Genomic DNA, 15,190 nt, shown 5'->3' with positions numbered 1-15,190 from the left:
ATTGTGGGTCAAACACTGTGCTAAGCATTTAAAACACATTAACTCACTGTAGTGATGTGAAAACTGAAGGCCAGAGAAATTAAGTAAATTTCTCAAGGTCACACAGCCAGTGGTAGGATACCATTCTCATTGCCTGGGGAATGATGAGGGGGAGGTGGTAACTCTGAATCGAACATTTGCTCTCAGTCTCAGAGTCTTTGTGATAGTAGAAAGTAAGTACAAGGGTCCATGTGAGAAGATGCGAAGTAACAAGAAATTCTCCTCTAGGGTGGGGGACCTATAAGCTGGACAGAGCCACCTTTCCTTATCAGAGGTCCCAGAGTGAGTGACAGAGAGAGAGAGGGGGGCTTCCGCCAGCTTCCTCTTTCCAACAGCGTGCATTGTAATCCACTCTTAATTATTCAGTCACTTACTCAACAAGTATGTGTTGGGTACCTACTACATCCCAAGGACTGTTTAGACACGGGGGTCAACAGTGAACAAAACAGATAAAACACTGGGCGCGTGGAACTTACATTCTAGTAACATAAATGAAAGATTATATTGTTGTGGCTTTATTTTCTTAATGTATTTTATTGACTTTTTTATAGAGAGGAAGGGAGAGAGATAGAGAGTTAGAGACATCAATGAGAGAGAAACATTGATCAGCTGCCTCCTGCACACCTCCCACTGGGGATGTGCCCACAACCAAGGTACATGCCCTTGACCAGAATTGAACCTGGGACCTTTCAGTCTGCAGACCAATGCTCTATTCATTCAGCCAGACTGGTTAGGGCTATTGTTGTTGCTTTAGATGAATACTTTTCTTAAAGTACTGTAGTACTCAAACTTTTAGTAATACCAATAATACTGATAGATGTAGAAATATTATGAGGATTAGGATCCTACGACATCTGTAAAAACTTCATCCCAAAGTAGCATCAAGAAAAGAAGAAACAGCCCTGGCCAGAGTTTCTCTGTGGTTAGAGTGTTGGCCGTTGCCAGAAGGGTCAACAGTTCGATTCCCTGTCAAGGGCATGTACCTGATGTACCTGGGTTGCAGATTTGATCCCCAGTCCCAGTTGGGGCATATGCAGGAGGCAACCAAAATATGCATCTCTCTCACATCAATGTTTCTCTCCCCCAACCTTCCACTCTCTTTAAAAATCAATGGAAAAATATTCTTGGGTGAGGATTCACACACACACACACACACACACACACACACACACACACACCCCCCAAACAGAAGGGACAACCATTGTCTGAATGATATGGACTGAGCTGGCTGCCTCTCCAGGGGTGGCATGCCAAGGTTGGGGGCAATGCCAGAGGTGGCTCATGAGTCTGGGGATGGTGTTGGAGGAGCAGATCGAGTAGAGCTCACCATTTATGGAGTTGCTGGCCAAGCCTTGTAACTGAGAAAGGGTTGGGGTGGAAAAGAAAACCACATTTGTGCTCAGTTAGGAAAAAGGGGCAGCAGGCAATGATAGGCCAGGCAGAGCGGGTGAAAAGCAAGAGGCCTCAGATGAGGCAGAAATGAGGTAGAGAGCCGGTAACACGTCCACATCACAACTGGGTCCTGAACCGCCTGCTCCTGCCCGGACAGTTCTGTGCTAGCGAACCAAAGGCCCTGTGGTACTGAAAGAGCCTGCTGATAGCTTCTCCCCCCTGCCCTACAGTTCTGATCTGCGACACACCTGAGTGGAGAAGGGCCTCTGGCTCTGCAGCCCTGGCCGTCAAAACTCAGTAGCATGTTGATTTCTGTCCCCGCCTGCCCTCTCCAGCTGGGCTGAGCATCTCTAATACGCAGCCTCACTGCATGGATCCCCCCACCAGCCTTCTCTAACTCAGAGCAGCACTGCTGCCTAAGCATTTCATTTTCTTTCTTTTTTTAAAGCATTTCATTTTCTATCACACACTCTATGACTTCCTGAGGTTGGGGGGTGGGGCAGGGTTGCAGAGTAATTGCTGCAGCTGCTATGGAAATTCACTTTTGGATTTCTGTTCTCTGAGCAGAGAGTTCTGAAAACTCCCACGGAGAAGGAGCAGGCTTTGCATCCTGCAGGCTCGGGCTACCCTGACAAATTCCTAAAGCCTCGTTTCTGTGTGGTCTCTTTCAAAACCTTCTCAATGTTCCAGGAGATCTATTTCTTGATAAAATTTTCTCCCTTGCTTGGGGTCAGGCCAGAGGAGAGCAGAACAGATGTTAGATCTAAAGCTTCCCCAATTCAACCACTTGACCGCTGGCCCATTAATCTGCCGCGATGTAAATGAACGTCTTTGAGCCTTTCTCACTCAGGAAAAGAGACAGCTTCCCCCAAAAGCTGGTTCTTCAAGAAGAACAACAAGAAAGAACAGGATGATTGGAGGCAACTGCATTTCTGCCTGAGAATATGAAAGTGCTCTCTTCTCTCCACCTACCCTCAGACAGTCAAAATGGGTTATACTTGAGTTCTCAAATCCCTACATGGATTTTCCTTCTCCTGGAAGTTGTCACCTGACAAAACATGTGCTTCTGTCCCTAAAAATGCAAATTCCCTCCAGAGAGTGGCCCTACAGTGAACCTCAGCTTAGTTGTGGAGTAAACATTATCCCGGCTGGGAAAATTGATCGTTGAGTGGTGCTTAGGACAGGGCTCAGTCAGCACGCAGGGCTTAAATCTCTGGTGAAAATGAACACTTGAGCATGTTGATAGTTATCTTAATGATTTTTCTCCTCCTTTACCTTACGCGGGGTTACCTGAAAGGCCTGGCAAATGATCAAACACCACACATAAATGTTATGCCCCAAGAAGTCCTGCCTGGGAAAATATCCATGCCCGCTGCCCCCAACACACTGGCCCTTCAAGGGCCTGTTGGTTGTGGATGAGGAGACTGGCTCTCAGATTTCCAATCTGGCCATGGAGGGACGGATGCCACACTGGGTCAGGGATCTGCCCAAAGGGGCCCTCAGAGACATTCATTCATTCATTTAAGAAACACCATCTTTCCCAGAATGGAATATGACATTTATTATAAAGTGTACCACCACATTATCACAAAAGCCAATTAAGCTATGACATAAACTTGGTTATCATATAGAATTTCTACTTTGTGTTAATTGAAAGAGCTCTTTTAGAGCTATTTAATCAGGAACATACCATACACCCCCCTTGTCCATCCATCAAAAAGAAAATATAAGCAGGATAAACTCATTAAGGTCTTTCTAAAACTTTTCACACCCAAGAGTTTGACACTTGTGAATCACTTTTGTTTTAAACTGTTTATTTTGTTAATCCTCACTGGAGGATATTTTTCCATTGATTTTTAGAGGGAGTAGAAGGGAGAGGGAGAGACACAGAGAGAAACATCGATGTGAGAGAGACACATTGATTGGTTGCCTCCCTCATGCACTCCCAACCAGGGCCAGGGATCCAGCCGGCAACCCATGTACATGCCCTTGTCTGGAATCGTAACCGGGACCCTTCAGTCCACAGGTTGATGCTCTATCCACGGAGCCAAACTGGCTAGGGCTAAACTGTTTATTTTGGAACAGTTTTAGGGTTACAGAAGAGAAAGATAGCGCAGAGAGCCCGTGCTGCTGGTCTACCCGCCATACTTCGAATAGCAAGGCTGTAGCTTAATGCCTCCATTTACGTACCTGCACTGCTATTTATCTGGCTGTGTGATGGATGGCCTTCGGTTTCCTGATTTGGAAGCTGGGACAGTAATCCCCCTTACTTCCCCAAAGTGTAACAAACAAGGCGTCCATAGAAGCCCCCGGCAAACTGTAAAGTACTACCAACCTCCGTGATCATGATCACCATCTACAAGGTACTACCTGGAATTCTTGCCCCGAAGCAGTTTCCAGTCCCGTCAATAAGGTTCTTTACATTTATTTGAATTGTAAGACAAATAACATCTTATTCTTAGCAACTGTTGATATCTGTTTACACCGTGTTTTCACATCTGTTTAATAATGTGACCTTGGCAATAATCTTGTGAAGCAGACTAAACTGCCTTCACTTATAATATGTATTATCCTTAAGATTTGAGGGTGTTGCTTTTTCATAGTGGTAAACTCTACTTTGAACATGTCTGCTTGTCCACAGCCTTGTCAACACTCCTACTGTAAGTAAGAAACTTCATGCCAAATGAATGGGGCTTTGTCAAAATGAGGTTACTAGATCTGGCTTACCTGGTCTGAACCTTTCTTACTTTTCAGACACAAAACTTCTTTGCAGCCCGGCCTGCTTTTGGGCCCAGCGGGTTTCATGGACAGCACCTCTCTCTGGTAACCCACTGAGTGGTAGCGGCAATCAGGGGGCATGTTTATTGCTAGCTCCATCCATTTCTCACTAACTCCTCCATATCATTTGCCATTAATTCAACTATTTAACACATCAATTTTAGGTAAAAAATAAACATCCCCCCTCACATTATCAAGCACGGTTTTCTTCACCTGACCTCACTTTATCTTTGAGGTTTCGTGGAAGTGGGGTCCTCTGGGGGTGATGGTCTTGATCAACTTGGAAAACCACATAAACCAGGCTTGGGAGAGCTTTCCTGTGACATTTCTAGTCCTTATCACCTTCCTACCCCCTCATAATAAGGCTTCACTGGGAAATCTTGAAAATTGCCTAAAATAAGCACTTATTAATTGATATACTTCTAAGTCTTTTTCCACCTCTAAGCTCTAAAGGTGCCACTCCTGGATCTAAATTACAAAAAGGTTACACACATACATTTTCTGGCCTAAACGTCTTTTTTTACACAAATTCAGGGTTCCCTTTTTAACAGTTGCTAAGAATAAGATGCTATTTGTCTTACAATTAACACTACACAGATGAGGTCAGATCATTTGCAGGGTGTTTTGAGGTTAAAGGAAGCATCATAATCTTATACACTGTGGGGGAGGAATTTAGGACAAGGGAAGGCCGGCTGGCCTTGGACTCTACCCAAGGAAGTTCTGTCACTAAACTATTCAAAAGAGACTTATAAGGCAGTTTGTTCTAGAAGGCAAGTCTGCAGTAAACCAGAGGGCAGGCTCTAAGGACAGGATGCAAATTATATTTAAGGATGATAATAAACACCTGCTCAGCTTAAGCATTCCATCTAATATCTAGAGTGTGAAAGATCTTAAAAGTTCTAACACCCTCTCCCAGCTTCCCCTCCTCACTTAGGTTACCTCTCAGCTCTCCAACAGAGCGTCTTCGGAACAGAATTCTCCTGACTCCCATATGAGCATGTAACGGTATTCAATAATTTTTACCTACAAGTTCTCCCTAGTGTGTAATCTAACCGTGCTTTGTGGTGTGGAACCTGGGAAAGAAAATACCTAATAAGAAGGGCTCTCAGTGGTTTAACGGGGCTCAAATTTAAAAAACCGCCCAGCAGCTGTTTCTGCACAGGGGCCTTTCACAAAAACTGCACTTCAGGAGAAGCCTGCACTCAGCTACCTGCCTCTGCACTGAACTGCCTGCCTGCACTGTATTCCTGCCACCCAAGCCAGCCCTTATGGAGTTCCTGGAATCCTATTTCAACCAATAGGACCAAGACTTTCTCCATCCAATTGGAGCTTCAAACGTATATCGCCATTAGCATCTTCACCAACCAATCAGGGCAGATCCATTCTGACCAATCAGGACAGTGCCTTTTGGACTAACCAAACTTTGAGGGTTTGGAGTCCTTATTTGCATGAGGATGGACCAATCAGGAGCCAGGGGTAGTCTATAAAAGCAAGTTTCCCCAGTGCACCTTTCCTTTCTATCCAAGACTGAAGATTGCATTTCTCCAGCTGGAATTGACACACCAAAGACATCTTGCCACAGCAAAGGAGCAGAGTGAGGTAGAGCTTCCTAGCTGAAGAGGGGTCTCACTCCAGGGCCACCTCGCTCCAGGGCCACCTCACCCCAGGGCCTCTTTAGCGCCTGGCTGCTGCATAATTGAGCTGTAACACTATTGAGCTATTCCACAGCTGTGCTGTCTCACAGTTGAGCTGCTTGCCCTGAATAAAGTTTCCTTCATCAGCACACTCCAAAATGGGGATTCCTATTGGCGTTGAATTGCCACCAAAGACCTTTGGTTGAGAGTGGCTATTTAATTCCAGGCCTTTTAATTCCGTCTCCTGAAGAATTGTAGAAAAGTAGGTTAAGCACCTTCCATTGAATAGCCAATTCCCAAACCATGACGAAACATTAACTTGTCCTTTAAGACCCTTCTTCAAGCCTGCCTATTTTCTTTTCCAGAGAAAATATAACAAATATTTAACAAAAATGTTAATATCCCTAATAATTCAAAATAAATATGAAAAATACAAATAATACATGCACAGAAAGAAATGGCAAGGCATACATAGGCAATTCACAGAGTAATACAAGATGTTTAATCTCACTAGAGAGCAGGAAATTGCAGACTAAACAGGGAGATACTGCTCTTCAGCTCGGCAAGAATTAAAGAGGTTGATAATACTCATGTTGGCAAGGGTGTGGGAAAAAGGATATTCACATATACAGTTGGAGGGAGTATTAACCTTTTAGGAAGGCAACTTGCCTGTAACATTTAAAATTTGAATAACCTTTATTCCATCAATTCTACTGCTAGTAAACTATTATAGATACATAAAAATACATGGATAGGATGTACAGTAAAATATCTAAATTGATTGTGAATAAACGTGAGGCCATATATAAATATGTTATGCTTATCCCTTTGCTATATATGTTACATATACACACAGAAATATGTTTATATGTGAATAGAAAAAGGTTTGGAAGTTTACACAGCTGTTAAAGGTATCAGTTCCTGGTAAGAAGGATTGGAGAACAAGGCTGCCTATTTTCTTTTCTAAAGCTGCTTCAGGTTTTCAAATCTTTCCTAAAATGCAGGGATTAGTGGTAAGAAAGAACCCGTGATTCACTTAGCGTTCTAGAAGTTTCTGTGTTCAAGAAGGGTAACTGAGGCTAGAAAAAAAAAAACTTTACAGCATTTCTGTGGGGCTAGGGTAGACTTCGGGATGTGGCTTTTCCTGTTTCTGATCTGAAAGCAGGGAGAGGGAGGGACGGAGCTTATGGGGGAAAGCCTCTTGAAACGAAAGGAGCAAGTGGCTGCAAGTTGGGCGCTGGGCTGGCTAATGAGAAAGGGATGCCAGGGCACTTTGTGAGGAGTCATTTAGTCAGGAAAGAGCACAGACAGTTCAGACTGTTCAAGTCATAAACAGCTTTCCATGGCAGGTTAGGACCCGGGGTTCAACAATGCTTCTGAGAGCTGACGGAGAACTACAGGTCCTGTGTAGCAGGAGGAGTTAGGCTTCTCTTGCCAGGATTATTGTAACAGCTTCCTAATGAAAGTCCCTGATGACAGTCTTGCCCCTTCAAATCTATCCTCCTAAGGGCGGCCACAGAGATTTTTTAAAAGCACAAATCCAATTACATCACTCAACGGCCCACTGCTCTTGTGACAGTGTCTAAACTCCTTAATGGGCCACAAGGCCCTTGGTCACCAAGCCCTGTTAAGTGTCCGGCTGCCCCCGTGGCCCTCCCGCTCTGTGGGGCAGCCCCATGGAACCACGTGCTATGCTTTCTGCTCTCTTCCTTCTGCTTGTAATGCTCCTCTCTCTCCCTTCTAGCTCACTCCAAGCGTCATGCTAGCTCTTCTCCAGCCAATTCCTCCTCACCCCTGTCTCAATCAGGACACCACTCTTCTAGGAAGTCTTTCCTGGCTCTTCATAAACCCGGGTTAAGGATCCCCCTCCAGGGGGCTCTCTGTCTGTCTTTGTGGTATGACAGTGGTAGTTTTACAAAGTATTGCACTGACTTGCATTGCCCCACTCCCCAACCCTTTGCCACAAGGTAAGCCAGACCATTACAATTTCATTTAAAATTGGAACACTCTATATCAACTTTCTTTTCTTTTTTTGCATTTTATTTATTTACTTACTATCTTTTTCTTCTGTATCAACTTTTAATGACGTTCTACCAGTTGCACATGTATTTTCTTTCACATCCCCAAGCAATTCTCCAACACCAGCTGGGTGTCCTACAATTCTGACACTGTCTACCTTGGGATAGCTTCAGATCACACTGGTTAAGGGCTCAGTCCAACAAGATTTCCCTCTCCAACCCTCATCCCTCCCCCCCCCCCTACACACACACACACACACACACACACACACACACACACACTTCTTATGTCAATCACAAGTCCATGTGGTCACCTGTGCTTCTGACTGACTGGCTACAGATTGGAGGTTCCAACAACCCCCTCCCAGGGTCCCATTAATTTGTTAGAGTGGCTCACAGAACTCAGAAACATTTTACGGACTTACTAGGTTATCAGTTTATTATACAAGGATATAACTCAGGAACAGCCAGATGGAAGAGATGCAGAGGGAAAGGTCTGAAGAAAGGACACGGAGCTTCTGTGTTCACCCTCCTAGCACCTCTGTATGTTCACCAACCCAGAAGCTCTCCAAACCCATCCTTTTGTGTTGTTTTTCAAAAATATATATTTTTATTGATTTCAGAGAGGAAGGGAGAGGAAAGATAGAAACATCAATGATGAGAGAGAGTCATTGATCAGCTGCCTCCTGCATGCCCCACACTGGGGATGGAGCCCACAACCTAGCCATATGCCCTGACTGGGGAATTGAACCGTGACCTCCTGGTTCATAGGTCGATGCTCAGCCACCGAGCCATGCCTGCTGGGCCCTTTTGGGTTTTAATGGAGGCTTCATTACATAGGCATGATTGATTAAATCACCCAATCATTCAATCAATCATTGGTGATTGAACTCAATCTCCAGCTCCTCTTCCTCCCAGGAGGTTGAAGGGGTGGGATTGAAAGTTCCAACCCACTAATCACATAGCTGGCTCCAAAGCAATCAATCCCTATCATTAGATGACTTAGGGTCTTTCTGAAAGTCACCTCCTTAATTTAAGAAAAAGACACCTTGTTACTCCCAGCACTTGGAAAATTCCGAAGGTTTGAGTAGCTACATGGGATGAAGATCTAATATATACATTTCTTATTATAAATCACAATATCACAAATTCAAAAATTTACGGGAAATATAGTAATAGAAAACAGGTACTCAAATAATATGTTATTAACACAAAAATGAGCATACAATGAGATTTGCAAAGAATGAATGTTTAAAATCCATCAAAATGAGTTTCTGAAAAGAAAAATCTGCACTGAAGCTTTTTCCATTTGACCTAATTCTAACCAGCAAGGGGATGGGGAAATGTTGAGATCTGGGTCGGGGGTGACAATCTAAGAGTTCAGGGTAGCAGAGGAGAGGAAGATGAGTCTGTGTCAAATGTATTCCCTGGCCTGGACTTCATAAAGGCAGAAGATACAGGAGAAGAGAGAGCAGACAGGCAGGGGAGTCCATTGCCTGCATTTCCAAAAGGGAAGGCACTTTCTTAAGCAATTCCCTTGTTTAATCAACAAATATTTACAAAGTGTCCAACTATTAGCCAGCCGCTGTGTTTATAAAGAATTACAAGTTGGAGCTTCTCTGTTAGGAGGCTCCCAGTCCTGTGCAGAAGGCAGACATTCAGGGAGTGCTTCGGAGGCTGTTGGGGGCGCTATACTAACTAGCAGAGCTGTTGTCACCTCTGCTCCCTTGGCTGAAATCCTCACATGGATCCTCTGCATGGCTCCGCCCACCCCACTTCCTGCTGCTCATCCACCTCTAGTCTCTATCCCATTTCCTTGTTGCACATTCTTCACAGCACATATGACTGTGAAAATATCTGTTTACTTGTTTCTGTGTAAAGCTTACAGTAATTGCCATCAGAGAGGGGTCAACCCTGCCTATCTTATTCTAGGCTGAGATTAGAACAGTACCTGGAAAATTCATTCATTCATTCAATTCATTCATTCAACTAGTAGATTTAGAGCATCTACTAGTACCAGGCACTGATCTAGGCCCTTGGGGATAGATCAGGGAGCAACAATTCCCTTCCCTCATGGAGTTTACTTGAAGGTTGAATGATGACAACAATGAATATTCATTAGGTTATTTCTATGAATAATCTTCAAAACATTGACTCTTCACAAAAACTCTATGAGATAGGTATGATGATAATCCTTACATTATAGGTGAGGAAGCACAGGCCCAGACAGGTCAAGTAACTTGCTCAAGGCTAAGGAAGTGGCAGAGTTAAGATTCACACCCAGGGAGTCTGGTTCTAGAGCTCAGCATCTTAACTGTTCTGCTAGGATAGCTCTTGTTTACATGGACACAGTATGTGTGCAATAAACATCGTTGAAAAAATGGCTGGAAGAGAGGAAGGATAAGGACATCCCTGGGGGGTGGGAGAATCAAGGAGCTTCACCGAGAAAGTGACAACGTCTGATCCTTGAAAACTAAGAGTTCAAAGGGTGCAAAGTGAGGGTGAGCATTTGCCTATGACTGCAAATAGCAGCAAAGAGCAAGCCTTTGGCTGGACTGTAAAGGAGTTGGGGAGAAGAGGCCAAAATAACAGGGTAGAGTTATTGTGAAGAGCCTCATATTCCTTGCTAGGTAATTTGAACTTGGTTTTAAAGGTATAATAAGGCAGATGCTTAAGAATGAATTCTGATTTCACAAGTAAAAATTAATTCTGAGGGAGAAAAAAAAGAGAAGATGGGATCCAAAGGGACCAAGGGGGGTGATGGGAGAGCGGTGGGCTGAAATGGGATTACCCAGGAGCTCAGATTGATAGGGCCATGAACAGGAAGTAACCAAGAGCTGGAATAAAGGAACACCATTTCTTTTCTCTTCCAATGTGAGATTTTATTATACATCTCAGCTTCTCTATATTAACTTTTTATTAAACTGAATCCTCTCTTTCAATTACTCATGACTTCAGGGACCTTGATAAGATCTAATAACGGCAGTAAATTCATGATGACAGGTCTAAGATGTGATATTATTAGCTTATTACCCTTCAGACAAATTTTCAGGAAGATGGCTTTGCTTCTTATCAGAGAGGTACAGAAAACAAGCAGTCGAAGATCCTCTCCAGAAGGTGGGTAAGTGGTGATCTCATAAAATAAGGGAAGATTTGGGAGTGTCTCCAGGGCTCCAGTGAAAGCACTCAGGGAGGTGAGTTTGAAACTTGTATTGATACTTTCTTAGTCAGCAATACCAGTTCTGTTTTGCCTGGTTGGTGTTGCTCAGTGGTTGAGTGTTGACCTACGAACCAGGAGGTCACGGTTTGAGAATAGGTTAGGCCACATGCTTGGGTTTTGGGTTTGATCCTCAGCAGGAGATGTGCAGGAGGCAGCTGATCAATGATTCTCTCTCATCATTGATGTTTCTATCTCTCTCTCCCTCTCCCTTCTTCTCTGAAATCAATAAAAATATATTTTTAAAAAAGGACCAGTTCTGTTTTGTGTATCCTTTGTTCTATAGCACCTAGCACAGTGCTGCCACACTTTAGATGCTCAATAAGTGTGGGTTATATGAGACCAACACAAAGAACACAGATGGTACCACACCATTGTGACTGAGTCCTACAATGTCCTCTCCCCCTCAATACACAAGGAAGCATAACTCAAGTTTCTTCTGAGGGAAGAAATGGCTGGAGGAACCTAGAAATGCATTTCTTATTCTTTGCAAAGCCCCAATACTAAATGGCACAGAAGTACATGGCACTATATCAGGTTTGCTTCTATGACTTTCAAAACATTCAGGAGTCAGAACAATCTATCCTATATAATAAAAGGGTAATATGCAAATTGACCCTAACAGCAGAGCGACTGGGAATCACTGGTCACTATGACACACACTGACCACCGGGGGCAAATGCTCAATGCAGGAGCTGCCCCCTGGTGGTCAGTGCGCTCCCACAGGAGGAGCTCTGCTCAGCCACAAGCCAGGCTGACGGCTGCCAGTACAGCAGTGGTGGTGGGATCCTCTCCTGCCTCCTCAGCAGTGCTAAGGATGTCTGACTGCAGCTAGGCCTGCTCCCTGCTGGCAAGTGGACATCCCCCGAGGGCTCCCGGGATGCCAGAGGGATGTCTGCCAGCTTAGGCCCCATCCCCCGGGGAGTGGGCCTAAGCCAGCAGGTGGTCATTCCCTGAGGGGTCCCAGACTGTGAGAGGGCACAGGCCAGGCTGAGGGACCCTCCCGAGTGCACAAATTTTTGTGCCCCGGGCCGCTAGTATATATATATATATATATATATATATATATATATATATATATATATATATATATATAGCTAATATGCAGTGTCCCCTCAGGAGTTTGACTAGGGGACCGAGTTCAATTGCTCTCTATGACGTGCACTGACCACCAGGGGGCGGCACAGAATGAAAGAAGGCCCCGGCCAGCAGCCGGCAGCCAGGAAAAGAAGGCTCTGACTGGCAGCCAGAAGGCCCCCATTGGCCCTGATCACCAGCCAGGCCCAGGGACCCTACCCATGCATGAATTTCATGCACTGGGCCTCTAGTATATTCGAAAATCTGGTTTTAGGCCTCATTATCTGTACTGTGGAAAAGTATGCTGGTGGGCCTTATATTCTTTTCTAAGTTCTCCTATAAATGGTGCCATGCACTAGACCCCGTTTCTAAATTTAGGTTGGGGAGAACAGGCTAATTTATGTCCAGGTTTCCAGTTTTAGATACTATGTTTCTGAACATTTTCCCAAACATAAAGTAAAACCAAGTCTGTACCCTCATGGGGTTTGCAATCTGGAAAGATGCAGGGAGCTGAGGGTACATGGTAATGAGGTTATAAGACCATAGGTATGCCTCATTTTATTGTACTTCTCTTTATTGCATTTTGTAGGTGTTGCTTTTTTATTTTGGTTTTGTTTTAAAGAAACAAATGAAAAGTAAGGCTCCCTCATCTAAAGAAAGATTATAACTCACTCTATTTCACTGGAACCTAAGTGCATTATCTCTGAGATATGCCTGCTATTCTATCTGACTACCCGTCTCAGCTACGAGCTAGAATGGATACTCCTTAAACAATCACCAAGCTAACTTCCTTTATCTAACCTTTTGTTCCTATCGGCAAAAAATTCCCCTTATGGTGTTTAAGAAAATCTTAATATGTGGAATGAACTCTTCAGCTATGGACATTTCTCTTTCATGATATGACTTCGACCCAAAGGAACAAATAACTGTTTCTGTTGGAAAAGGATGTGGACCACTTTGGATTGTGACTTTCTAAGTTTCAGGTGATAATAATACCAGTACCAGTATGTCACACAATGTAAGGCTTTTAATAGTGAACTCTGAAATTGGTGACATCCGACCTATTAGCACACGAACTTCTGGGAAAAGCTCTAAAAATGAATTATTTGGAAAGTTTGGTGAAAGTCTGAGCTGTTAAAGAAGCAACTGCTTCTGTCCTTTCAGGAGAAGGGCCTTGCTCCCACTTTCTACTTTGGCTGGGCCCAGGAGAAGGACTGCTAGGTCAGATTTCTAACTCCCCTTGAAACGGCTGCCTATGGAAAATGTTATTTCAGGCATTAGAGTTAAACTCTCTCTGTGTGTGTTTCCCCAAGTCTGAACTCTACTTATTTTCCACTTTCATTTATGGCAAGATTGGACTTGCTTGAAATAAAATAAACCTTAAACATAACCTCAAAGCCATTCCTGCTGAACAGTGCATCCTGGGGACGCATAACACAAAAAAGGGAACAAGAAAGAAAAACGAAATGGTTATAAGGTTCCCAACAAAACTACATCATAAAGACGCTCTTCAAAGAGTCTGTATTTTTTTTTTTTTGCCCACAAATTATTTGCTAGATTGCTGTTTAAGAATCTGTAATTTCCAGTAGGTGAACTATTTTTCTCAATATTAAGAAGCCATGAAATCTTAGTTTCATAGTTCTGACAATCTAGCCATTTAAAGGTGGAACAAACAACTTCTCTCTGAAAGTCCTTATTTCGCATTTCGTCGTCAAACTTCTTTCCCCCATTTCTTGACTTCATCTCTATCTATATACCCAGGCCAAGAAAAAAGTGATGATAACATGACATACTTTGTTTCGCCAAACAATGGGGGCTGCTTTTGCGAATCGACTTGCCAGGTGTTAGCATCAGTTGGGTGAGTTTTTGGGATAGGATGCGGGAGTCTGAAATATCGCTAAATCACACACACACACACACACACACACACACACACACACACTCACTGGCCTTGCAAGTCCTCACTTTCTTGGTGCACGCAGCAAACGCTAAAACTAAATCCTCCAAAATAACAGAAGAGGAGGCGTCTCCCATCTCTGCGGGCATCCCCGCGGCTGCCAGCCAGTTCCCTGGGATGCCCACCGGAGGAGAGTTACGGAATCAGCGCGGGGCGCACGGGTCGCCATCGCCGGTCGGATCCGACCCGCTAGGGGGAGCCCGGGTCCACAGCGGCGTGAGCCAGGGGGGCGGGGGCGGAGAGGAAAGCGCCGGTGCCCACCTTGCTCGCAGGTGCCCTTGCTGACCTGGGTGATGGCCTTCTCCCCGCGGTTCTCGGCCCTCAGGCTGGCGGCGCGCAGCTGGCACCCGGTGGGGTAGGTGTTGCCGTCGCTGCCGCACACCGGGTAGCGGTTCTTGCACATGCACACGCCGCTCACTCCCGGGCCCCCGGCTGCTGCCCCGGCTTTACCCTTCCGCCTCTTGCGGCTCTTCACGCACTCCATGCCCGGCGCGCAGTACCCCCTGCCCGCGCCGCCGCCCCCGCAGGGCTCGCCCTCGCCGGGGGCGCACATGGGACAGCAGCCGCACGCGTCGCGGGTCTCGCCCAGCGGACAGCCCCGCGGGGGCAGGGGCGGGCAGGAGGCCGGCTCGCAGGGGCCGCAGACGTCCGAAGAGGAGGAAGAGGAGAGGGGCAGGAGCAGGAGCAGCAGCCCGGCGGCTCCGAGGAGCAGGGCGCGTGCCGGCGGCCGTTCCATGGTGGGGCTCGGCGGCGGCGGCGGCGGGAGCGCGAGTGAGCCGGCACCCGCTGGCCCGCGCCTTAAACGCCGCGCCCCTCCCGGTCGGGCCCACAGGAACCACACCCCGGGGCGGCGAGAGCGCGGACTCCAGCGCGCTCCTGCCGGCGGGGCGGGGTGGGGCGGCCGCGGGCGCCCGGGGCGCGGAAGCTCAGGCCGGCTGCGCGGGGCTCCGGCCTCAGAGCGCACCCGCCGGCCCCCGTTTACCCCCTGGCCCCTCGCCCCGCAGGCTGCGCCCCAGTCTCTCACAGTCACCCCCTGCACCCTCGTTTTTCCTATCCAGATATTTGTACTTCTTTCTTA

At 45.8% G+C, this 15,190-nt stretch overlaps 1 protein-coding gene across 1 annotated transcript in view; it reads right to left on the bottom strand.

The window, feature by feature from the left end:
* Positions 1-14,908, bottom strand: part of IGFBP7 (insulin like growth factor binding protein 7) — a 66,260-nt gene extending 51,352 nt beyond the window's left edge. Inside the window, exon 1 of the mRNA XM_059670343.1 lies at positions 14,374-14,908. Within this exon, the coding sequence (XP_059526326.1) occupies positions 14,374-14,848 (475 nt within the window). The 5' untranslated portion in view covers positions 14,849-14,908. The remainder of the gene's footprint in view (positions 1-14,373) is intronic.
* Between the last annotated feature and the right edge of the window lie 282 nt (positions 14,909-15,190).

This window comes from Myotis daubentonii, chromosome 1, assembly GCF_963259705.1.
Source record: "Myotis daubentonii chromosome 1, mMyoDau2.1, whole genome shotgun sequence".
In the NCBI taxonomy this organism is placed as follows: domain Eukaryota; kingdom Metazoa; phylum Chordata; class Mammalia; order Chiroptera; family Vespertilionidae; genus Myotis; species Myotis daubentonii.
This window is presented reverse-complemented; position numbering and strand designations above follow the sequence as displayed.